Here is a 24,812-nt window from a genome sequence, read left to right on the forward strand (position 1 = left end):
GGTTTATTTCAGCTGATGTGTTAGTCTACAATTAACTCTCTGGGGCAGACTGGCTGCTTGCCTGGCTCTTGGAACATGTTTTAGCTCAGTGGAAAAAAGATGCAACCTGAACCCAATGCTGAAATGGACATTTACAGGTGCTACTGAAAAGCAATGTTTTGAGGTGACGATAATATTAGTCTTTCTGCTACCTCGCTGAACATAGAATCAAGTTTATATGTTGTTTGTTTTTGTCCCACAGCTTTCTTTGGGAAGTACCTCAATGAGTACAACGGCAGCTACATCCCACCTGGGTGGCGTGAATGGGTGGGGCTGATCAAAAATTCCCGTTTCTATAATTACACTGTCTGTCGGAATGGGAACAAGGAAAAGCATGGAGCGGATTATGCCAAGGTATGTGCGTTCTGGTCACGCAAGTTCACAGCACTGTCATCATGCCAAAGTTTCCTTTTTTAAACTCTGTTTTCAGTTTAAACTCAATTGTAAGGTCTGTTCTCAACTAATTTCAGGCCTCTAATTGCATATAAAACCTGTGTTGGATGATGCCACATGGAATGTGATGATATTAAAGGGGGTATGTCTTCTGTATCATCAGTAGTTGGTTACACCAAATAAGACTTGGTAGACAATAAAGAGATGTTGGGGGAAAGTTGTTGTTTTTTTTTGTTTGTTTTTTGTTTTGTTTTTTGCAAACCGCTGATTTGAAAGGGTGGACATGGACTTTGTTCGGAAAAGAATATTACCATACTATAACTATTTCTGCAGTGTATATAGTATGTATACTGTGCTTAGTATGCACATTTACTGTATTTGTAGAATACACGGATGACCGGCTACATTGGCTTAAATGTGCACAATACTACAGTGCGTGCTGTGTACTCTATCCAACAATGCAGTATGTTTTTGTTTTTTTTCTCTTTCATGACTAATTTTATAATGTCTTTTGGCATTTCAAGTTAAAAATTCATTAAAAAACATGCTTTGTTTTCATAAATTGGATGCCACTTACTGAATTAAGCATGCAAAGTAACATGACAACAATGTAACATTTAAACATTTATTGTTGCATTATGCATTCTGTTACACATACTGTAAAAAATTTTTTTTAAAAAAATGATGCAGTATATACTGTGCAGTATTCAGTTACTGGTAAGCTAGTATTCCATTCCGAACATAGCAATGGTTCACAGTATCTGGTATCTATCTGTGAAAAAATAGTGAGGGTGAAAAAAAACTCACTACATTTGCCATCTTTGTGATAAAAATGTGATAAATGATAAAATTTGGTTTCAAACTGTTTAATCTGACATGGCTATCTTCAATCTCCACAGTGTGTTTTAGAGCTGCTGTCAAAATACATTTTTGGCTTCCCTCATTGCTGTCTCCCAGGTAGCATGTTTTTGGGGAATGTGAATTTTGTGCAGAGGTTTCATGGTTTGGGCACACATTGGCCTGATATTGTTTTTTTTTTTTACCAGGTAGTCTAAGGAATAAGTAAATAAATGTTTGGACTGGCACTTGGATGTCAATAACCCACTTGTTGAATTGGATGAAGGTGTTGTTACCCACAAGTGGAGATGTACAAGAGGCTGAAGGCTTCTCTATTGAGGGCTGGAGAAATCATGTGGCTAGATGTTCAAGTGGTTCCAGGAAACCCTTAGGAACACTGTAATAAGTTCCCATTTAAAGGTTGAAACTTGCTAATAAAGCTTTAATATGTCTTAATGCATAGGCTAACCTATGCAGTGCTTTGGAAAAGAGAAAAGTAAAGAATATCTTAAGCTGACATGTTGCTCCAAATTTTGTATAGCCAAAATGTCCCTGCAGTGATTCTCATTATTGAAGAATACCACACATTTTAAATGAGCTGTAGCCTCCGTTTAGTCAACAAGTGAATTGATAAAAATTTGACTCATCTTTGTTGAATAGTTTTAGAACAGTTTGTGCCTTAAGTCAGTCCAAGCAAAACAATTTTTAGATCCATTCTCAAATATGTTAGTCAGGGAAGGCACATTCAGATGTTACGAACAGTGCTCTTTCACTCACTTCTGGACACTAAGATGATGCTGAATAGATTTCCAAAATACTCAAAACAGATGCTGGGACAATTAGAGGAACAAAAGAGATGTTGTTGAAATGAAGCATTTGCTGGAATGCTGAGGAGCATAGTCCACTGCACAAGTCTCTGTACAATAGCCTTCATAAGACTTTCACTCCCACAGATGCCAGTAGCTGATGTTTTAGCAATGGGGAGAGTCAGGGGGGGTTAGAGGCTTTCCCACAACCAGGCCGAGCCAGGAGCGCTGCCATCAAGGGGCTTATAGCTTCAGTACCACGTGATTTTTACCCCTAAACCCTCAGAGTTTGTGCACATTCCTGCTGAGCCTCATAGCAGTAAGATTGAGACCTTGCTGTTTTCATAACGCCAACTCTATGGAGGGCTACGACCCTCTCTTACTATTGAGTGAAGGTGTCAACACACTTGACATCTTCATTACTGGTTTGCACAAGCACAACATGGTTCTTTAAACAAACATATGAGCTCTGTCACCTGATCCTAGTACTAGAGAATCTTAATTTTGTGTGGATAAATTCATTTGTTCACTGTTTGGTTGTCTTGACAAAGCCAACATACTGTTATTCTACAAACTTGGGTTAGGGTTTTCCTGAGCAACCACTGGGTGGTGCCATTATGATTCTAATTGCCTGTTTTCTGTTTCTGGTCTCAAGATGCAATGTAAAAACTACTGAGAGCGATCCAGACAGAGAACAACAACCATTTAAGTGTTATTTGGAGTTAAAATGAATTTCAGGCTCAGCTTGTGCAGTTTTTGGCTGTCATAGCACTCAAAGTAGTTAATGATATAAACGTAGCTAACCTCGGACCAACGCTTCATGACATCTACACACTCAGGTGAGGCACTGTGAAGTGCAAGTGAAGTATCAGAAATATAGAGCCACATTTTGCCAATTTTTACAAATGTAATACATTACATTACCCGCTAAAAATATACTGTACGCTGATGGAAGTGAAAACACTGGAGAAAATTGAAAACAGGTGAACCGTGGAACACTTCCTTCAGGAAAAAGGTGGATAGACTTGCACTTATGGAATGTTCAAGCAGACAAAGACTCTTCAAACTCCAACTGTCAAAAAATTAAACACTGAAATGTAAACAAACCCACTCAGAAGGCCTTTAGGTCACATTCACACTAATACTTTTTTTGTTGAAAATGCATTAATTTAGCTACATTTACTGCTCTTATCCACACTGGAACGACACTGAAAACAAAGACTTTTGTAAACGCTTTACATAACAGCATACTTATGATGTTTGAAAATTGAGTTTTTAAACTTAAACTGATTTTGCCTCTTATCCTTGCACCCGGTCTACAACAGACACAAGCGGCGCGACGCAACAAAAGCAAATCACTCCCATTAAAATCAATGATGCGGTCTACGCTTGGTGTGTAAGTTGCATTGTGCTGACAGTAAATGGATGCCCTGTTGTATTTTGTGCTGCACGTGCTGGCGCTACTCCTGCCAAAAAGAAATATAAATGGTTTAGAACGTTTGCTTTGACGAGTCCAACGTAGGCAGCCTCAAGGCGTTGTGACGCGACATCAAACTTACTGGTACCCAGACTACTCTGGACGTGACCTTAATCAACTGTCTCTCTATCTGTCTAGCTATCTATCTATCTGATGGTTTATCTGTCTATCTAGCTAGCTTGGTAGATAACTAGCTGTGTGTCTTACTGTAAGGTCTGTTAAACCTTCAGATCTCAAGCTTTTAAAACTTTCAAGCCAGGCTTTGTCAAGCCAACGTCAAAGTTTGTCAAACTTCACTAATCTACCTTAACTTGTTTTATTTATTCAAGCTGTGAAATAAACTGTATGCAGCAGTTTCTTACTTGTAAAGTACTGCTTGCATCAGTCAGTATGACTTGGTGTAGGTAGAATGAGATGTTTCATTTATGACATAAATTTGTAGGCTAATTCACCATTGGCTCCCTCTGGATTTTCCGATGGGTTTTTAGAACAGCGTAGTTTTCCATTTATGAATAAAATAAGGTCTGTGGTTAACATTACTTCAAGAGACTTTCACATATCATTCCATAAAAATTACACAGTCTGACCTTAAAGGAATAGTTCACCCTAAAATGAAAATTTGCTGATAATTTACTCACCCTCAGGCCATCAAAGATGTATCTGAGTTCTTTCTTCATCAAAACAGAATTTAAGATTTTTAGGATTTCATTTCAGGCCTCCTCCTTTAAACAATTCAAATGAATGTACTCTATTTTTTTGATGGTCCAAAATGCATATTTAGGGTGCATCAAAATAATCCACACGACTCCAGTTGACAAATAAAGTTCTTCTGAACCCAAAGGATTGATTATTTTTAGGTTGTTATTATTTTTAGAAACAAAACAATACTTTATATACTTTTTTTTTTTTTCTCCCAATTTGGAATGCCCAGTTCCAAATGTGCTTTTAAGTCCTCGTGGTCGTGTAGTGATTCGCCTCAGTCCGGGTGGTGGAGGACGAATCCCAGTTGCCTCTGCGTCTGAGACCATCAACCCACGCATCTTATCACGTGGCTTGTTGAGCGTGTTGCCACAGAGACATAGCGTGTGTGGAGGCTTCACGCCATCCACCGCGGCAACCACGCTCAACTCACCACGTGCCCCACTGAGAATGAACCACATTATAGCGACCACGAGGAGTTTACCCCATGTGACTCTACCCTCCCTAGCAACCGGGCCAATTTGGTTGCTTAGGAGACCTGGCTGGAGTCACTCAGCACGCCCTGGGATTCGAACAAGCGAGCTAGCGAACTCCAGGGGTGGTAGCCAGTGTATTTTTCCACGTACATCTCTGTGATGCGCGCTCATGAGAGGGATGACGTAAGCTCATTGGTAAGTCACGCATCACGTGGAGGAGGCAGGAATTTGTCATTGTTTACAAGAGAAACTTGCACAGACCAAGTGCAGTTCACAAACCAAAACAGTCCAAAACAATTTCAAACACAGAAGAACTTTATTTGTCGACTGAGTCGTGTGGATTATTTTGATGCACCCTAAATATGCAGTTTGGACCGTCAAAAAAATGGAGTGCATTCAATTGTTTAGAGGATGAGGCCTGAAATGAAATCCTAAAAATCTTAAATTCTCTTTTGATGAAGAAAGAAACTCAGATACATATTGGATGGCCTGAGGGTGAGTAAATTATCAGCAAATTTTCATTTTTGGGTGAACTATTCCTTTAAGTATACATTTTTGAAGCCATTGTATGCTTTTGCTAAGTTGCTAACAAATTGCTGCTTAATTAACTGTCATTTGTCAGGAAACAATAAAATATACATTTATGTTTAGAACATAAACAGAACAACTCAATAAAGCTAGTGCTGAATATTTCAATATAAACACTACTAGCATTCTTGATACATTATTGTATCAGGGTAAGTAACTTACATTGTAGAACAAAATGTTAAAGTCTCTTCAAGTAATGATAACCACAAAAAAATAAAAATAAAAATACAAAAAAAAACAATTATCCAATACCACTGTTCTAGAATCTCTTTGGAAATTCAAGAGGGAACCCATTTCTTGAAAATGCTTACTCATAGATTTTGGGACTGCAACCTAAACACTTCTATTCAGTTTATGGATTTATTTCTTTGGTCAATTCTAGGACTACTTCACTGATTTGATCACCAACAACAGTATCGACTACTTCAGAATGTCCAAGCGCATGTACCCGCATCGGCCGGTGATGATGGTAATCAGCCATGCAGCGCCTCACGGCCCAGAGGATTCAGCACCCCAGTACTCCGAGTTCTTCCCAAATGCTTCCCAGCACATGTAAGTGTCATTTAGTTCCAAATCCTCTCGAAATAGGCACTGGCGTTGGAATTGTTGAGTCTAGATATTTTTATTTTTCTGTATGTATTTATAATATGATATTCCAAGGCACACAAGAGCCCATATTCCAAAAGAACAGTAGCATTCCAAGCAGATAATTTCCCTATACATTTTAAACCATTAAAATTTGTCTCACAGGTATATATAAGTTTGAGTTCTAGGAATTTTTGTGGCCTCATATATTTGGATACTCCATTAAAATTAGACTCTTAAGAGATGACAGTGCCCTGAAATGCATTTCACACATGATTCTACCACTTTGAAATTTAAATTATTTATAATGTAAGTACATTTCTGGCATATGCCAAGCACGATGATGGAGGATGAGATTTTTATGGACCCCATTCTGGTGCCAAGACCTTGATGGGTTCACTGCACTATCAAATCCATGGCTAGGATCCTATTCCACACAGTGTTGTGGCAGCAAGCCTGCTATCTCCAAGTACTTAGAATAAGGAAAAGATCACACTTTTGTCCCTCAGGCATCTCCTTTTCTATCTGCCTTTCTCACAGTTCTTTCAGCTTGTCCACCAACACAACTTCCTAGGTCTTCTCATATCAATCATGCCATTCACCATGTTGGTTTTGGGATGTGTGGAATGCATTGTTTGTCTTAGAAAACCCATTGTGTTATTAATATCTTTTTAAGCGCATACTCTGGGCTCTGAATAGCTCACACTTGGATACCCCAAGGTTCATTGGCTGGCAGGTTGCTCTAATGCCAAAATGGTTGCTTGGCAAGTTGAACCAAATGAACAGGAAAACAGATGGCAGGCACAGGTTGCATTCTGAGCAGTAGGGCTTCAGAAGCTGCTCTTGGGCCATCCAATACAGGCAGTTAAAGAAATGTTCCAGGTTCAAAACAAGTTGAGCTCAGTTGACAGCATTTGTAGAACAATGTTGATTTCCACCAAAAAATTATTTGAACTCTTCCCTCTATTATAAAAAAGAAAAGAAAAAAAAAGAAAAAATCATGGTTACATTATGGCACTTCCAATGGAAGTGAACTGGGCCAGTCCATAAATGTTACAATACACCCCATTTCAAAAGTAAAGCCTCAAGACGTAAACATTATATTTTAGTGTGATCAAATTGCTTACTAGCATTATGTGTGTTATTTCCAATATTACAACTTTGTTGTCATGACAGCATAACTCTATAAATCCTGTAATCTGGTTACTACCGTAACACAGGTCAACATTAAAATCATGTTAACACGTATAATGTATACGTCTTGTGGCTATACTTTTGAAACCGTGTGTAATTTAATTTTAATGGACTGGCCCTATTCACTTCCATTGGAAGTGCCTTACTGTAACTGCAATTTGTGTTGTTTAAAAAAGAAAAAAAGAAATGTTTTTTTTTTATTATTTTTTTTTTTTTTATAATCAACAAACAAGTCAATGATTTTTTGTGGTAATCAACATTATGCACAAATGCTGTCAATTGAGCTGGGTTAGTTCACCCAGAAATAAAAATTCTCTCATCATTTACTCACACTTATGCCATACCAGATGTGTATGACTTTCTTTCTTCTGCAGAACACAAAGATTTTTAGAAGAATATTTCAGCTCTTTAGATCCATACAATGCAAGTGAATGGGTGCTCAAATTGTAATGCTCTAAAAAGCACACAAAGGCAGCATAAAAGTATTCCATACGACTCCAGTGTTGTAATACATATCTTTAGAAGTGATAAGATGGGTGTGGGTAAGAAATAGATAAATTAAGTCCATTTTTGCCAGAAATTTTCCTCCCTATCCACTAGGGGGTGATGTGCATGAAAAATGTTAATCACCAATGTGAATGTGAAAGTTAAAGTGGAGATTGGCTGAGCAGGGAGGAGAATTTATAGTAAAAAAAAAAAAAAAAAAAAAAAAAGGATTTTAATATTGTTCTGTTTCTCACCCACACTTACCATATTGCTTCTGAAGTCATTAACCACTGGAGTCTTAAGGATTACTTTTATGTTAACTTATGTGAATTTTTAGCTTCAACATTTTTTGGCACCCATTCACTTGCATTGTATGGACCAAAAGAGCTGAGAAATTCTTCTAAAAAATGTCCATTTGAGTTCAGCAGATAAAAGAAAGTCACAAACATCTGGGATGGCATAAGGGTGAGTAAATTATGAGAGAATTTTCATTTTTGGGTGAACTATTCCTTTAACATGTATTAAACCTGGAACATTGAATTCTAAAGCCAAAGTTGACTAGTGGATTTTGTTTTTCTGGAAACAGTTTAAGATGCAATTGTGGTTTATTCATCAAGTCCATAATATAATGTTGTACCCTGCCAAAGTTATTACGCATAAAGCCACAAATCATTTTGTTGCCAGTCTGGAAAAGCATTGCATAAGCCTGCAAACTTTTTGGTGGGGTAACTGATACGAGTAATCTGAAAAGCATTTGGGCTGCACTGCCATAACACAAACCTGTTCATGAAAGGGGTTTGAGAGGAAAAAGAGCATGACTTTCTTCAATATTTTGTATTCAAAATCATATTAAAAGGATAGTTTAACCAATAATAAAAACTCTATTTACTCACCATCATGACGTTCCAAACCTGAATGCCACGACTTCCTTTCTTCTGAGAAAAGGAGGCCTACAAAAGGAAATGTTAGTGACTGACAACCTCAGTCACCATTCACTTTCATTGTATGGAAAAGAGCACTGCTAACATTCTTTAAAATTTCTCCTCATGTGTTCCATGAAAGAAAGGGACACAGGTTTGGAACACTTTCATTTTTTGATGAACTGTTCCTTTAAGTTGAAACAGTATTCACATTAAATTTAACATACTTTCCCAAAAAATATTAATGGAATATGTTATGTTTGCAACTACAGTGTAATTGAGATTAGAACCTTATGCATAGTTTCTGCAAAGACAATGGTGCTCCACCCTGCTTTGTGATGGGTGTCAGATCCAGATTAATTCCTTCCTTTTAGTTCAAAATTCCTGGTGGCATGCTGCCTTTTCCCTACCTATGTGAAGAGACAGGTTCCTTTTGTGTGGTGTATTAGTGTACCTTACTAAGTGTGTGAAGAGTTCAGAGAGTAGACAAAGACAGCCTGAGGAGAAGAGCCTAGGAGCCATTCACTCAGACAGAATAGAGCTTTTTTGTGACCACCATTCATAGTGATACCAAGCACAAGAGTCCTGCCTAGAAAGCCATCTCTCCAGCACAATGATTCAGCTGTGGAGCTTGGCCAGCTGCAGTCAACAGGTGGCCATCTTGTAACCTCAACTCCACAAACAAGTCCACAGCCTCCTGTTTACACAGCTTTTTATTCTCCACTTCAAATGCAAATTACTTATAGCTCTGTCGTTGCTGGACATATTACAAACTTTATTTTGGGCCTGAAGGCTGGGGAAGCTGTTATTTTTCTTACGCATGTGCCAACCCTCAAACGATTAAACACTGCCAAGAAACCCTGGGTCTCTCAGCTTGGTGTGAGAAGAGATGGCGAGTTAACCCAAGATAAACACCTAGCAAGAAGAATTAGTACATTTCCGTGGAGAGGGTGCGACTGGAGCATTATTGATGCTTGTCAAGTTTTTTACAACAGACAACACCAACAAACACAAGTGGTTGTGAAATAGCAGACAGGTGCATGTTTGACTTACAGTAGCATGTTGTGCTCTTCCGTGTAGAACTCCCAGCTACAACTATGCACCAAACATGGACAAGCACTGGATCATGCAGTACACAGGCCCGATGAAGCCAATTCACATGGAGTTCACCAACTTCCTGCACAGGAAGAGGCTCCAGACGTTGATGTCTGTAGATGACTCAGTGGAAAAGGTCTGTGGTTTAGTGTTTTTTTCTTGCTCCAAATCATAGATTTTCTAAAGATATTTAATATGAACTGAAAGGAAATGTTTTTTCACTGTGTGTTCCAGATATACAATGCTCTGGTCGACACCGGGGAGCTGGATAACACCTATATCATTTACACAGCTGACCATGGGTACCACATCGGGCAGTTTGGACTAATCAAGGGGAAGTCTATGCCCTATGATTTTGACATTAGGGTGCCATTCTTTGTTAGGGGTCCAAATGTGGAGCCAGGTGCAAGGTAAATTCAGTTTTGACTTAAAACTTTGAGCCCATTTGCACAACACACTGTAATTTCAGGAATAAAAGTTTTTTTTTTTTTTTTTCTCATCGGAATGATCCTTACTTATAGTCCAAAGCATTTTATACAGTATGACGTAATTGATGTCGGCCAGTCAAACACCAAAACACATGTTTACACCCAGAGAGTATCAGTGTGAATTATACATGGATGCAGCTTCTCTGTTTTTTTATTTCAACAATGCTGTTTTATTCAGGTGTGACTTATATTCAGGTGCAACTTATTTTCCGAATTATTTTTCTGATTTTTTTCCCCCTGAAGATCCTATGACATAGCCCAAAGCGACTTGAATAATGTAATTTATGTCAGCCAGTCAAACACCAAAACACATGATTACACAAAGAGTATCAGTGTGACTTATACGCAGATGTCACTTTCAACGATGCTTTTTTGACCAGGTGTAACTTATATTCAGGTGCGGCATATCTTCAGAATTATTTTCTGAATTTATTTACGTATTTTAAAAAAACCTAGAAATATCATGGAATTAATCAAATTCTTTGATATTTCTTGTAAAAATATCAGGATATGTTTGTTTTTCGGTAGAGTAACAGTCAAAATATTAAGTTATGGAAACTTCAATAGAGAATATGAATTTTTCTAGTTATGCTTTGCATAAATATGCATAATTATGCTTTATGCATATTTCATTATTGCACTTGTGTAGAGTAAAACTTGCCTGCAAGCAACAACAAACTGTTTGGTTGAGTCTGTTCTTTTTAATAAAATGGTCGAACTGGTTCACAACTCAGTCTGTATGATTCATTAGTGAATCGGTCTGAATATGAATGATTTTTAAAAAGTCCTTCAGTAATCACAAACAACTGGAAAGATCATGGAAAAGCCATGGAAATTCATTGGTCAGAAAGTGTGGGAATGCTGTCAACTTGTGAGTCCTTTTCAGCTTTGTCATTATGTTATGGTCTATTTTTCATAGAAACAATCATCTTGTGCTAAACATTGATCTAGCACCCACAATCATGGACATAGCTGGTCTTGACACTCCACCTGATATGGATGGCAAATCTATCCTGAAACTTCTAGAGCAGGAAAAGACGGGGAATAGGTGAGCTGACTCCTCTCCATGAAAAACATGATATTCCCAGTCTGAAGGGAAATATACGGTTGAGTAGTATCTCATTGTGTATAGCTTTAAATCAGTTAAGTTGAGTTATGGAAGTTATGGTTTTGCATTTGGATTTAATTTTTTAAAGAATGTAATAAATGCTCTTGGATGACTACCACTCATGATGGCAGGAGTTATTGAGCAGATTAAGGTGTCATAATTCAGGCCAAACTAAACAAATGCTTATGGTATGCAAATGACAAGAATACTGGGAAAGGAATTAAATATTTGCATTTTCGTTTTTCAGATTCAAACCCAACCGGAAACCTAAAGTCTGGAGGGACACATTCCTTGTGGAGCGGGGGTAAAACAAACATTATTCCCTCTTTTCTCAATCATACCGTAAAATCATTACAAAATGTGTGAAATAAATTTGAATTGATTTATTCTGTATGGGAGGCTCACCACATACAATGCAAATCGTTGCGTTCCAGTATTTTTCTGAGAAACCGCCAAGAGATAAGATCAAGTGCAAGTTATGAATTTAAGATTCCATTACTCAAACATCCTTCTACATTGACATGACTTGGGTCAAGTTCACCTAACAATGTGGGAAAATATCTGAAATATAGTCTTGTTTTTTGGCCAAATAACCATGAAAAACCACTAAAGCATCCCAGTAATATCAGAATTTTGCATCCTTCAATCAAACATGTCCTCAGGAGTTCAGCTATTTAAATGAAAGTCCTATACGCTCATTATTGGATACATTTCAGCAACTGTGCAGGATGCTCCCAAGCAACAAATCCTTCCCCAGGGAAATATATGATATTACCTGTGGTATCAGATTCAGACTTAATATGTCTACCAAGCATTACCCTTATTGTTACCCTGTGTCTGACTTGGGGAATGTAGGTATGGAGTTCAGATTACCCTTTTTAACTAACAGTACCTTGCCATGGTCCCAAAAAGTATTTGGGAAGCCACACTTCAAAGTATATGAATTTCTATGCATTAAACGACAAAAAAAGTGGCATTTGCAAACAAATGATGACCTTTTTTTGTGCTAACTTTTCTGTCATTTTCGATCTCATGGTGATGTTTAGTGGATGTGTATAATCAGTTCCCCTCAACTTCACACAGGTGCCTGAGCAGAGAATGTTGTTCATTAACTATGGACATATTCCACTATTGTTTGGCAATCAGAAAGTGTCCATATATATTTTGTAGTCATTTTGAAGATTGTATCTATTGTTTTATAATTTCAAGCCTAACAAACTTATTTTAATATTTTGCATAAAGTGTGATTGTACTGTATTTCTTTCAAATAAATTCCATTGGTTTGAAACTTTCTTATATACTGCAAAGACATTCATACATTTTTAAGTGTGGCTTAAATGTCCAAATACCTTTTTGGGGCCACTGCGCATTTTTGTCTCAGAATACTTTTATTACGACACAAAAATCCAAGAACGTGCAACCAAATCTTTCGAGACCCTTCTATCACTTACCACTTTAGACTTTCCAGGGGTTGAGTTTAAAATACGTGGCTTGGAAGCCTTTTGCACGTAATCACTATGTGTGGTAACTGCGGCCGTGGGTGCAACCACGCTGCTGTCTTGGTCTAACATTCCTCGTGTCACTTACAGGGGGCTATCAGTCTGCGCAATGGCATATTACCGCTCCAGCAGCCAGCCCGTGATTTGTTTGTGCTAAGGCTAAGTGAAAGAAGATTTTTTCCAGGAATGGTGCAATCATAATTTTTATTTACTCAGCCTCATGTCATACCAAACACGTATGACTTATGTCTTCTATGGAACACAAAAGAGAAATTCATGGATATTTGGAGAATAATGACTTTATCACAGAAAGCTGTCGTATGACTTCAAAGACTTGAAATGTTGCACATGAATTTAATATTATGAGACTTTTACGGTGCTTCCCTGCTGAAAAAAAAAAAAAAAAAAACAGTGAAAACAGCTAAAACAAGCCTAAGCTGGTTTTCTACTCTTAGATGGTCTCCCACCCTGGTCAGGCCTGTCAGTTGGCTGGTTTTTCAGATGGTCAGGCTGGGAGACTAAGCATCCTAAACCAGCTAAGACCAGCCAACCTGGTTTTAGCTGTTTTTAGTTTTTTTTTAGCAGGGTTTTGGATCTTTTTTATTTAAGTGCCCTCCCCATTTATTGCACTTGCATGGAAAAAAAAACCAACAAGTACACTTCTGTTACAGCATAATTCTTACATTTTTGGATAAACTAATCCTTAAATGCTTTATTTTTTTATTTATTTTTTGTGGCTGTCCATGTACAGCAACCTCAAATTTGATGAGCCAAAAGTACATCCAATGAAACTACAGGATAAATATCTTGCTACCCAGGGGATGATGCAGTTATTTCTGTGGCTTATTTAAATGCTGTGACACAAGATAGGGGTTGGGGTGCAGGGTTGAGTGCAATATCAGGAGGTCAGCTGACTTGGCACAGAACGGTTATGTAAAGAAACTGACCTGGATGGGGCGCCCATGCTTTAACAGCACCTGAAGCCATATTGAGGCATCCACCCTTGAAACACAGCCTGGCAACTCACCAAAGCCCATTTGTCATTCCAGCAAAATCCTGCGGAAGAAGGAAGACTCAGTAGGCAACTTGAACACCCAACACTCCAATAGCTTACCTAAATACAAGAAGGTGAAGGAGGTGTGTCAGCAGGCCGAGTTTCAGACGCCCTGTGAACAACCAGGACAGGTATAGACACAATGCACACAATACATAAGTCTGTCTCTCATTAATTTGTCTTCCTCTGTCTCTCAGCCTCTGTCTGTATCTACCACCTTTTTATTTCTGACAAACACATGTGCAATGTCTGCACTTCATCTGTTGTTACTCTGCTGGAAAATTACATCTTAAACCAGCATAGGGTGGTATGCAGGTCTTGGCTGGTTTAAGATGGATTAGGAGCTCCCCATGACTGGCCAAGCTGATTTTGAGCTGGTCTGGCTTGTCCCCCAGACTGACTAGACGATGAGTGCCCAAAACCCCTCTGACACTGGCAAAAACAGACCAGCAACATCAGCTTGACCAGGCTGGAAAACCATCTAACCTCCTTAGACTAGTTTAAGCTGGTTTTATCAGCATGGTAGTCCACTAGTCTCAACCTGGCCCTCATTTATCCTGCTTTTGGCCTGATCCAGGGTGTTCATGTGTTGAAAAAATGCTCTGAGAATTGTAAGGATGCTTTTTGCCCAAATCATTCAATCTTAGATTATGATTGAATACATTCATTTGCACCTTTTTCAAGAAACCGGAGATTGCAATGTGCAGTGCAAAGCCGAAGTCCTGTGACTGGTGCCACTGTAATTTAAACAGATATTTACAACAAATTAAGGATAATTGGAGATTGATTGTAGTTCTCTTTCATCAGTGCTCAGTTAACCAGCACACTGTGTGCCGTGTCCACCAGACCTTCTGTGGTGTGGCAATGAATCAGAGAGTGCTGAACATTACAAATTGGGACAATTTCAGGTAGCGTAAATTCAGACAGAAATTCAAGGACTGTGCTAATGCAAACCAGATTCTTTTTATGGTCAATTTAAGTGTTTGCCCGCAACACATTGTCTGGGAATTTGATTGAACGCAGCTTGAAATAACACACAGGTTTCCATCTTTTCATTTTAGTTCAGTCACCTGCCTCAAAGTTAATCCTGCCATGTTAGTTAGTTAATCCTGCAATTAGATCCTTATTTATATAATTAAACATGATGGCTCGGTTGTAATTTGAAGATTAAACTTTTATGGCCAATCCCGACTCATTTCCTAATGCATATGCAAAGCTCAGTTTCTGTACCCTTTTACAGATTTGTAAAACATTCTCACATACTCAAAATATTATGCAAATTAATCTTGATTCAGTATACTGTAGCACACTGAAAAAATAATAATAATAATAATAATTTAATCATTATTTTGATTTTTTGATCTTACAAAATTTGATATCTTGTTTCTTGTTTCCAGTAAAAAAAAAAAATTAAAAAAAAATCAACTTTCTTAAGTAACAGAACTGCAACATTTGTTTGCAGTAATTAAGCAATACATACTTAAATTCATTTTTTAATTTATATGATCAAGATTTCCCCATAACTGCAATAGTTTTCTTGTTTCACACAAAAACCTAAAAATCAAGCTTTTTATAATCATAGTATTTTTTTAAAGTTTTTAAAAACATGTTCAAGGATGAAAAAAGAAAATAATTTGTCAATCTCTATGTTTGGTTTCTAAAGATTAAACAAGAAAAATTTTTGTTTTGTTTTCAGAAAACATCTTTATTACTGTAAATGTATTTTTCTTCATTGACAATTACAAAATATAGTTAGATTTATGCTTGAAACAAGAAAAAACTAATTGCCAATAGGGCAAGAAAACTTTCTCTTAAAGCACCTTATTTTTGTATCAAGGATGTTTAGAAAGTTTCAGTTGAAGACAAGACAACTATACTGATTAAGTAAATGTTTAAAATCAAGAATTTCTACTTTTTCCCCCATCACCCACTACTAAACCGCAATCAGACAGTATGTTTTGGTGTGAAATGCACTCACTGAAAAGATTGACATGGTTTAGGTGTTGAAACCAGACAAAGCTTGTAGTAGTTTTGGTCTACTTCCAGTTCAAGTCTTGGCTTGTGGAACGTATCAGTCTCTGTCTTTCTAATACATTGTCTGTCTCACTCCCTCACTCTCTGAATTTGTGCTTTCCTCTATTGCTAGTAGGAATGTGATGTTATAGCCTTACAACGACAGCATTAATGCAATACTTGACAAGTGCCTGCAGCGGAGTCAATGAGGGCAGTGTGTGTATGTGATTTAGGGTTTGTGAAAGTTTATGCCTGTGTAAGTTTCTCTGTGTGTTTCTTCCTGAGTTTGAGATGTGTCTCCGTCATTCAAGTAATAAAGTAGTGAGCTGTTGCATAGTTGGCGGTAGTTCTGTTTACTCATGTCTGTTTGACGAGTGGCTATTCAGAGCCAGTCTCCATATGTGTGTGTGGATGTGAGAGAGAAGCAGTGCTCAACATGTGTCAAGCCGGTGCACACGGTTATTTATTTTTTTTGGCCTTTTACAATTGTTGCTAATCGGATGACCCCGGAGAGATCTTGCATTAAAGCCAAGTCAGAATGTGCGACATCAATTATCTATATACATCGTAGCCCAGCCTTTGCTTACAATGGACCCTTTTCACAGACTGTGATTATGCGTTTTCACTTTATTTAGAAGCGTAAATCTAACAAACTTTTTTTATACTGGCAATAATTTTAATTATTTAGTATAAATTTATAACATTATACTTTGTATTATATTTTCCTGGAATTCGTTTAAAATAAAAAATAAAAAAAAGTTCAATACAGCTGATGAGAGAGTGACATTAAATCTGCCATCTCTTTCCTGACAGTCTCTCTATTTGTTCTTCATTTGGAAAGTTGTGGAAACTCAATAGTTGCGTTTTTCTTTTGACGTTGGAGCAAATGGTAAGCAAAAGTTACATTTTGGCATGGTCTCACATTCACACCCATTCACTGCTGTCGAAGTTTACACTGCAGTCATTTACTTCCACTTTCCAAAACCCGGAAGGGTCCACTGGCAGCATTGACTGGTCCGTGTACATTCTGCCATCCTCATTGACAAATTGAAATACAGTAGTATCGTACAATCCAAGCAAGCCCTTGTGTTAATGCTGACGATGTCTTGTCTGGAAAACCTAAAAAATATTATATATATTTAATTATTGTGTCTGGAGTGAGTTGTATCTGACCAAAAGAAGGCATAAACTTCAGAGCGCACGAGAGACTTCACGTAATTTTGATGGTATCATAATGTGAAGGGAACGCTGAAAAAAGTTACATATCAAATGGAATACTGTAGCTAGTGTAAAGGAAGCCAGCTGGTACGTGATGGCTGTGCTGTACATGTAAACCTCACTCTTCTGGCCTCAAGAGGGGCACTAGCAACTGACGCTAGGGGCTGTAGCCTTTAGCCTCCTCGTTAGTGTGCCCAACTCCCATGCCGGCTGACGCCAGTTCGAATCCCGCTCGGTGTGGGTTGAGCAGGACCGGTTACACTAGTGCCAAGTTTTTTTTTAACTGAACGTCTCTCTCTCTCTCTCTCACACACGCACACACACACACACGCACACACCATTAATTGCTGTGCTCCTACTGGTTCTTCGTTAGGCGTAAATCGCAAGAACAGTCACACTGCAGGACTGCAACCTAAAATTTCTCACACTGTTATAACTTTGCCAGAGACTATTTATTATCACATAGACAATTAAATGGCTATCGGTAAACATGTCACACTAAAGGCCAAAGTATATTTAAGTTTTCTGGGCACCAGTGTCATCAGCACAGTACGTGTAGACTGTTGCGTACAGCCTAGTTTTTGTAGGCATGCGAACGGTCAGCATGTGCCTGCCGTTGATTGTGTATAAAAAGTATTACAATGCAGTCATAGTATGCATGGGTCAAATGTTTCCTTATGGGCTCTCGGTTAAAAGAGTGTACTTTTAAAAGGCTAATCACTCGACCATTCATGAGACGGAATGGCACACGGAAAAACAAAGTATACCCTATCCTTAAAAAAATCCATGACTGCCTATTTTGCCATACGATGAAATAGATCTTTTACGATTCCCGAAACTTGTCTTAGACTGCAAAATTGTGGCCAAAATCGTACGGTGTACACTGAGCTTTAGTGTGCGTTGTCTACTGTAATGCTTGTCTGGATGAACTAAATGAGTTAAAGTGCTCAGGCCAGCTTTGGCTCACCCTTTTATGGCTTAATGCCCTGCAAACAAAAATCCTAGCTGCAGGCTGCTCCATCTGTGTGCCTGTGAGCCTGATTCACCATCACTCCCGGAGACACAAACTCAATGACGGTACACCACAGTTTCACTGGAAATCTGAGCAGGGCTGTGGCTATTGTTTGGATGTGGTTTCCCATAGTATTGAACACATGTCTGAGTTGTGGTCCGCTTTGAGCATCTTCAGAGCAAACGGCTTAACCAAATTAGGATATTAGGTCTAAATTGTGAGGTGGGGCTCTTATGATTGTGAATAAATGGGATTACACTACAGATGCTGATGCTTGACCACTAAACTCTTCACAGACAACGGATTAATTTAATTAATAAACAAAGCTCTGGTTATGCAAATTAAGCGGCTATTGCACACTAAGTAGTTAGCCAGACCAAATGTTCCAAGTCCCACTAGATTCTTATTGAAAGCTATTTTCCCCTTTGTTACAGAAATGGCACTGTGTCGAGGAGGTCAGTGGGAAATGGCGTTTGCAGAAGTGTAAGGGCTCCCTGAAGGAGGGATCCAAGAAAAGGGCAAGGAGTCTCCGTTCTCGTAGCTATGACAGCCGGGAGAAAGACTGCAACTGCGGAGACCAACCTTACAAAACAGCCAAGGCAGAGCGCCGGGCAAACAGACGGTTCGCTCAGAGCAGCAGTCCACGTAAGAAAGCATGCTCAAAAATCCAGATTAAGTTGATGTGGAATAGGTTTGTTAGCTGTTCGAGGATGTTTTTAGACAAACGCTGAAATCTTGGATGCCATACTTGAAAGAACAGGTTGACCAAAATTGGATTTTGCCAATACATATAAGGTGGTGAAATGGGCAGCTTACTGATTAATTGACTGGGGGGGGAAAAATTATTTTTTGTTTTTTAAAACATTTTCTTTCCGTACTGTGATGGGCACAGATATAGAGAATCCAAAGAATCTAAAATGAATAAAATTCTATCTTATTGTGCAGCCAAAATCCCAATAACAACCAGAAAAAAAATTATGATTTGTTACAAAATGCTGGACTTTTAACTATAAACAAGCCTAAAATACACAGAGGACTCTTATTTTAAAAAATCTGTTCTTCCAGCTCACACAAAAACACAAGGAAAACAAAATATACCCTCCTACAATGATCTACAACATATTACAATATAAACACTAAACATTGTTATGTAGGCTAATAAAAACTGTGTGTACATTTTTTCATCAAAAGTATATCAGCATTCATCAATAGTATGCCATCAGCCATTGCTTGTCATTATTGTCTGGAAAGTCACTTACTGGTCACCACCTTTTGGTCTAATAATGTAGCCTACAGGAATGGTCACTCAATGAATTGGTGAATGAAACTAAGTTGTTTTAGTAAACCGATTCAAAATATTTGAGTCGCTGGGAAGGATCACAGTCCCCACTACTGATAGACTGAACTCTATCTGGATCCAATTATAGTAAGACAGCTCTGAGTCAAACGTTTTGGTGCCATCTATAGGTAATGAGCTGTACAGTCAGTGAAATGGCATGTTTTTAAAATATTTGTGAAAGAATTCAAGGAAATGTACCTCATGTATATAAATATTTAGGAATGGTATCAATGCATATAAGTATTTACATATGGTATATAAATATTTAAGCATGTGTGGCTTACGCTGATCATTTCCCTTAGGCTACAGACCTCGCTTTGTGCACACTCGGCCTGCCAGATCTCTGTCAGTGGAGTTTGAGGGAGAGATCTATGATGTGGACCTGCAGGCTGATGACAAAACTCCCCTTGAGCCTCGACCAATCAGCAAACTGCACTATGAGCCAGCGGGAGCCTTTGATCTGGACTTAGGGCTGGAGTCTGATGATGGCTCAGAAGAAATGCAGTCAGATGACACTAATGCAGTGGGCTACCCCATTTCTCTCAAAGTTACACACAAGTAAGAGCTCCAACCCATTGGGCGCAACTTTTAGTGCTTGTAGCAATACACTGTGATGTTGTGAAATGTTTGGTATATGTAGCAATTGTGTTCCTGGATGTAAAATTTAACGTTATTCCTGACATAATTTGCTGTCTAATCTTGGGTTTCCATTGTAGCATTTATACTCATATTTTTAGTTGTTTGTGGTCCTTTTAAAATGCTTTTTTCTCATTTGTTATTCATGATATCCTGGTATCACAGGTGTTTCATACTAATGAATGACACTGTGCGATGTGAAAGGGAAATTTACCAGTCCTCCAGAGCATGGAAAGACCACAAGAACTTTGTGGATCATGAGGTAAACTGTCCACATATAATTTATTGGAGTCCCGTTCCACTTCCCTATATTGACTGCTGAAAACTACATGAAGTGTTTGTCTGATGTGCTTGTTCCACAGATTGAACTTCTCCAGGATAAAATGAAGAAACTCCGTGAGGTTAGAGGTCATCTGAAGAGGAGGAGACCAGATGAATGTGACTGTGAAAAGAAGAGGTCAGTTCCATATAAAGTCCTAAAATCTCAAACATTGTTAATCAATTCCTTGTTGAGTCAAAGTGATTTTTTTTATTTTTATTTTTTTTATTACTTTGAGGTATCTGAGATTGGACTATGGAAAAATGATTGGCCATTTGTCCACTCTCCGTCCCTCTTTTAGTCCATGACATGATAATGCGTGCTTTTTGCAATAGTTCTCCATTTTTTAAGCTTCCTAGCACAATCCAATTGGTCTGAAATCTGTTTATGAACAAATAACTTGTATGATGTTCTGAACTGTTAAATCCTGGTTGAATACAAATTGGTTTGTTTCAAATCCAAATAGCATTATGACCCAAATCAATTCCAGAGTTAGATCAAGGTCTTTTTAGAAATTCTGCCTTGATGGTCTACTTTAATTTAGTGCTGTTCTTTCCTCATTATAACCAGCTATTATAGCAAAGAGAGAGAGCAGAATAACAAACCTGAGAGATTGAAGAATAGGAATGACCACCTCCATCCCTTTAAGTGAGTTCTTCTCATGTGTGTACATGTTCGTGTGTTCGCAATTGTATCGTCTAATAGTTGGAAGAAAGTGTGTTGGATTAACTTATTGATTTTTATGGTGTCTCAAAGACTTTTTCAACCATGTGGTTCATTTAACATTGGTAATGCTTCTGCTCATCAAAGGAGTTTTGTATGTGGATATACATGAACTTTATTCGAATGGTACAAGGCCGTGATGTGTATCCTGTTAACTGTAATACAGTCTGTTTGGAGAAATGTTGGAAATGGCTTTTGGAAGTAATGCAAACACCGAATCTTGGTGATGGTTCACTCCAAGCATTCTCTGTTGGTCTCATTTATGTAGGTGTGTGAAATACATGCATGCATGTATGCAGAAGTGTTGTAGATTAGTGAAGTATTAAATTCACCTTTTCATATTCCATCATAATCCATTGGTCAGATCATGGGTTTATAACCCAAGGAGCTCGTTCCATAACTACTGCAGACAATAACAACATCCACCAATTTCCCTTTGAAACACTGAAATATCCTGGTTTGCAACAAAGTCCAATGTCAGAAGATGGGGCAAGTAACAGGCGGTGATGTTGCGGATGGGGGATGTGTACAAGGTCTTCCCACTTCTCTTGACCTTTGTCCCTATTGTTTGTGCAGAGCCATCTGGTCTACATATGGTGTATTCCACCTGGGATAGTGATCCCTTTTACTCTGGCTCTAATTTCTCATTTACTTATGCCACAGAGAGGCCATGCTGGAAGTGGACAGCAAGGCTCAACTCTACAATGAGATCCGTCGCAGGAAGAAAGAGAGGAAGGAGAGGAAGAGGCAGAGGAAGGGTGATAATTGCAGTCTTCCTGGCCTCACCTGCTTCACGCATAATAATGACCACTGGCAGACTGCCCCCTTCTGGAACTGTAAGGAAATGGTCAATGATACATGACTGCAAACAAAATAATGCCTGGTATATTTAGGACATAAGTCTCTTGGTGATGATGTGGATTGTCCATCTAGTTGATATTTTTCCAGTGATGTTCTTTATTGTAAACCAATTTCCTATTCTCCATAGTGGGTGGCTTCTGTGCCTGCACAAGCTCCAACAACAACACATACTGGTGTCTGAGAACTATTAATGAAACTCACAACACGCTGTTCTGTGAATTTGCCACTGGATTCCTGGAGTACTTTGACCTAAACAGTGATCCTTACCAGGTAAAGCCATAAAATGTTTTCATTTGCATTCTGCAATTCCTTAAATATCATCAGAATTGCTTTGAGTTAGAGCCATGGTGCAGCGGTAGTTCATGTGCTCCAAGCATTCGGGAGCCTTGGTGCTCCATTGGACATGCATGTTTGAGTCTGGCTTGCATTTCTTGACCGCATTAACCCTCTCTCACTTCCTCCCTATCCCTCCACTGTCCTGTCAAATTAAGACATACCTGTATTATTCCCATAAATTACGATTTCATTTATTCACTTAATCACTGCACTTACTGACACTTACTGATGCACCATATTTTTTTGCAGTTAACCAATACAGTTTATACTGTGGAGAGAGATGTTCTGAGCCAGCTGCATCTTCAGCTAATGGAAATGAGAAGCTGTCAAGGACACAAACAGTGCAACCCCAGACCGAAAAGTTCAGATGCAGGTAACACTCCTGTACTCTCTCTGCACCACCTTTTGTGTGTTAAAACGGGGATGAAACATGCTAGCTCGTCGTATTTGTTTGTTTCAGAAAGCTTTGCAAGTTTGTCGAAATGTAATTGCATCCATTGCATCCACTTTTTTAATTTTGTTTTTTATAATTTCTTTTATTATCCCACTACTTACTTGGTCCCCCGTGGTGACGCGGTTACTCACCTCAATCCGGGTGATGAAGGACAAGTCTCAGTTGCCGCCGCTTCTGAGAAGGTTAATCTGCGCATTTTATCTCGTGGCTCGCTGTGCATGACACCCCGGAGACTCGCAGCATGTGGAGGCTCATGCTATTCTCCGCAATCCATGCACAACTTACCACGCACCCCATTGAGTGCGAGAACCACTCACCACGACCATGACCACGAGGAGGTTACCCCATGTGACTCTACCCTCCCTAGCAACCGGGCCAATTTGGTTGCTTAGGAGGCATGGCTGGAGTCACTCAACACACACTGGATTCGAACTCACGACTCCAGGGGTGGTAGTCAGCGTCAATACTCGCTGAGCTACCCAGGCCCCCATTGCATCCATTCTTAGTGCTGTTTTAGTTCTACATATTGCTCTTACATGAGAAAGTCCTAAATGTTTAGCAACACATGGCCAAATAGAGGATGAAACATGCAGAGGCATTTATTTCTGTTGCTAAGATTGCTGGGGGGAAAAAAGTCTGCAAAAAATGCAGTTGTGTAAATTTTTAGGAACACATGGTCTGGCATGTTTGATTTTTTTTTTTTCATGATGCATGAATGGGGTGTACCACATGATGCAATGTGGCATGATTTCTAATGGTGGATAATGGATTGATCATGGAGTCTGGACTATAGGTTTCCTCTTTAAACAATCTTCTCATCTTTATATTTCCCATTAATATTTTCCATTTATTCCCTCACCAGGGGCTGTGCTTGATTTCAGCAGCCTATCAATCACATCATCTCATACTTTTGCATTTTTCTCCATTCCTAGTGAATACCAGGCTAGATGGACGGTGCTGGGCACTCCAATAAAAGTATCGATGCATAAACGTAAAATATATGCTTTGTTTTTAAATTAGGTGTAAAAACCTATGTGTGTTCTGTGTAAACTATTTTCATGATTGTAACGAGGTAAGGGATGGGCAAGGAGGAGACGGGAACCAGCTAAACAGTCAATGTAAAGTTTATTGATAAAACTCAACGTAAAACAAACACAGACACACATGAAACGGGGGCGCGTGCGTCTCTTTCTCTCTCAAACTGGCGCCTCCGGCTAGTCCTTATCCCCGTCCTGGCTGATTAGCCCGATTCAGGCCCAGCCCCGCCCTTCTCCTCGTCACACTTCTCCATCGCCCGACTCAGGCCGGGGAAACCCCCGGCATGACGCAATCCCCTCCCTTCCTGGGAGGGTGTGGGGGGGGGGGGGGCGGTGTTGCCCTTCTGGCCGTGCCTGCCAGCAGGTCTTCCCCACCTTTTTGAACCCTGAGAGAGACGAGAGGAGGGAAAGGGGAGAGGAAAAGAGCGAGGCAGTGTTACAGAGAGAGAGGGAAATCTTGCCCACCGGCTCCCGGATGCGCTGTTGCCTGGTCCTCAACTGCTCCTCCGCCCTCTGGCGGACGCCAGCTCATTCCTCCCCAGGCGGATGGCAGCGAGTCCTCTGGCCCCTGGCGGACGGAACCGCTCCTCCCCTTCTTCGGCGCATGGCAGTGGTTCCTCTGGCTCTCGGGGGCCGGCAGCGACCCCTCCATCCCTAGGCAGACGCTGCGGCTGCTCCTTTGGCGGACGGTAGTGGCATGGACTCCGCAACAGCGCATCCCTCCTCCCTCCCAGGTTTCGGCACCAATGTAACGAGGTAAGGGATGGGCAAGGAGGAGGCAGGAACCAGCTAAACAGTCAACGTAAAGTTTAATAATAAAACTCAACATAAAACAAACAAACACAGACACACATGCAACGTGGCCGCGTGTGTCTCTCTTGCTCTCGAACTGGCACCTCCGGCTAGTCTTTATCCCCCTCCTGGTTGATTAGCCCGATTCAGGGCCAGCTGTGTGTCCACACGGTCTGGCTCTTCCCTCCTCCTCGTCACAATGATCTTAAATTATAAAGTTATATCTGACACACAATCCTCTTTGGGTGTTTTTTCATATATATTATTCAGCAGTGGAGCTGTGGTTAAAAACATAAAAAAACATTTTCTGGCACTTCTGTTCAGTAGG

The 24,812-nt window shown here is 39.4% G+C and overlaps 1 protein-coding gene across 2 annotated transcripts in view; it reads left to right on the forward strand.

Annotated features, from left to right (window-relative positions):
* Positions 1–24,812, forward strand: part of LOC127434610 (extracellular sulfatase Sulf-1-like) — a 61,462-nt gene that overhangs the window by 30,650 nt on the left and 6,000 nt on the right. For both annotated transcript variants that reach the window (XM_051687451.1, XM_051687452.1), the window contains exons 4-18: positions 242–393; positions 5,698–5,867; positions 9,581–9,731; positions 9,830–10,005; positions 11,003–11,131; positions 11,439–11,495; positions 13,740–13,875; positions 18,422–18,632; positions 19,629–19,884; positions 20,128–20,224; positions 20,325–20,419; positions 20,852–20,929; positions 21,668–21,840; positions 21,993–22,135; positions 22,451–22,574. In XM_051687451.1, coding sequence (XP_051543411.1) covers positions 242–393; positions 5,698–5,867; positions 9,581–9,731; positions 9,830–10,005; positions 11,003–11,131; positions 11,439–11,495; positions 13,740–13,875; positions 18,422–18,632; positions 19,629–19,884; positions 20,128–20,224; positions 20,325–20,419; positions 20,852–20,929; positions 21,668–21,840; positions 21,993–22,135; positions 22,451–22,574 — 2,148 coding nt within the window. The remainder of the gene's footprint in view (positions 1–241; positions 394–5,697; positions 5,868–9,580; positions 9,732–9,829; positions 10,006–11,002; positions 11,132–11,438; positions 11,496–13,739; positions 13,876–18,421; positions 18,633–19,628; positions 19,885–20,127; positions 20,225–20,324; positions 20,420–20,851; positions 20,930–21,667; positions 21,841–21,992; positions 22,136–22,450; positions 22,575–24,812) is intronic.

This window comes from Myxocyprinus asiaticus, chromosome 44 (genome assembly GCF_019703515.2).
Source record: "Myxocyprinus asiaticus isolate MX2 ecotype Aquarium Trade chromosome 44, UBuf_Myxa_2, whole genome shotgun sequence".
Lineage (NCBI taxonomy): Eukaryota > Metazoa > Chordata > Actinopteri > Cypriniformes > Catostomidae > Myxocyprinus > Myxocyprinus asiaticus.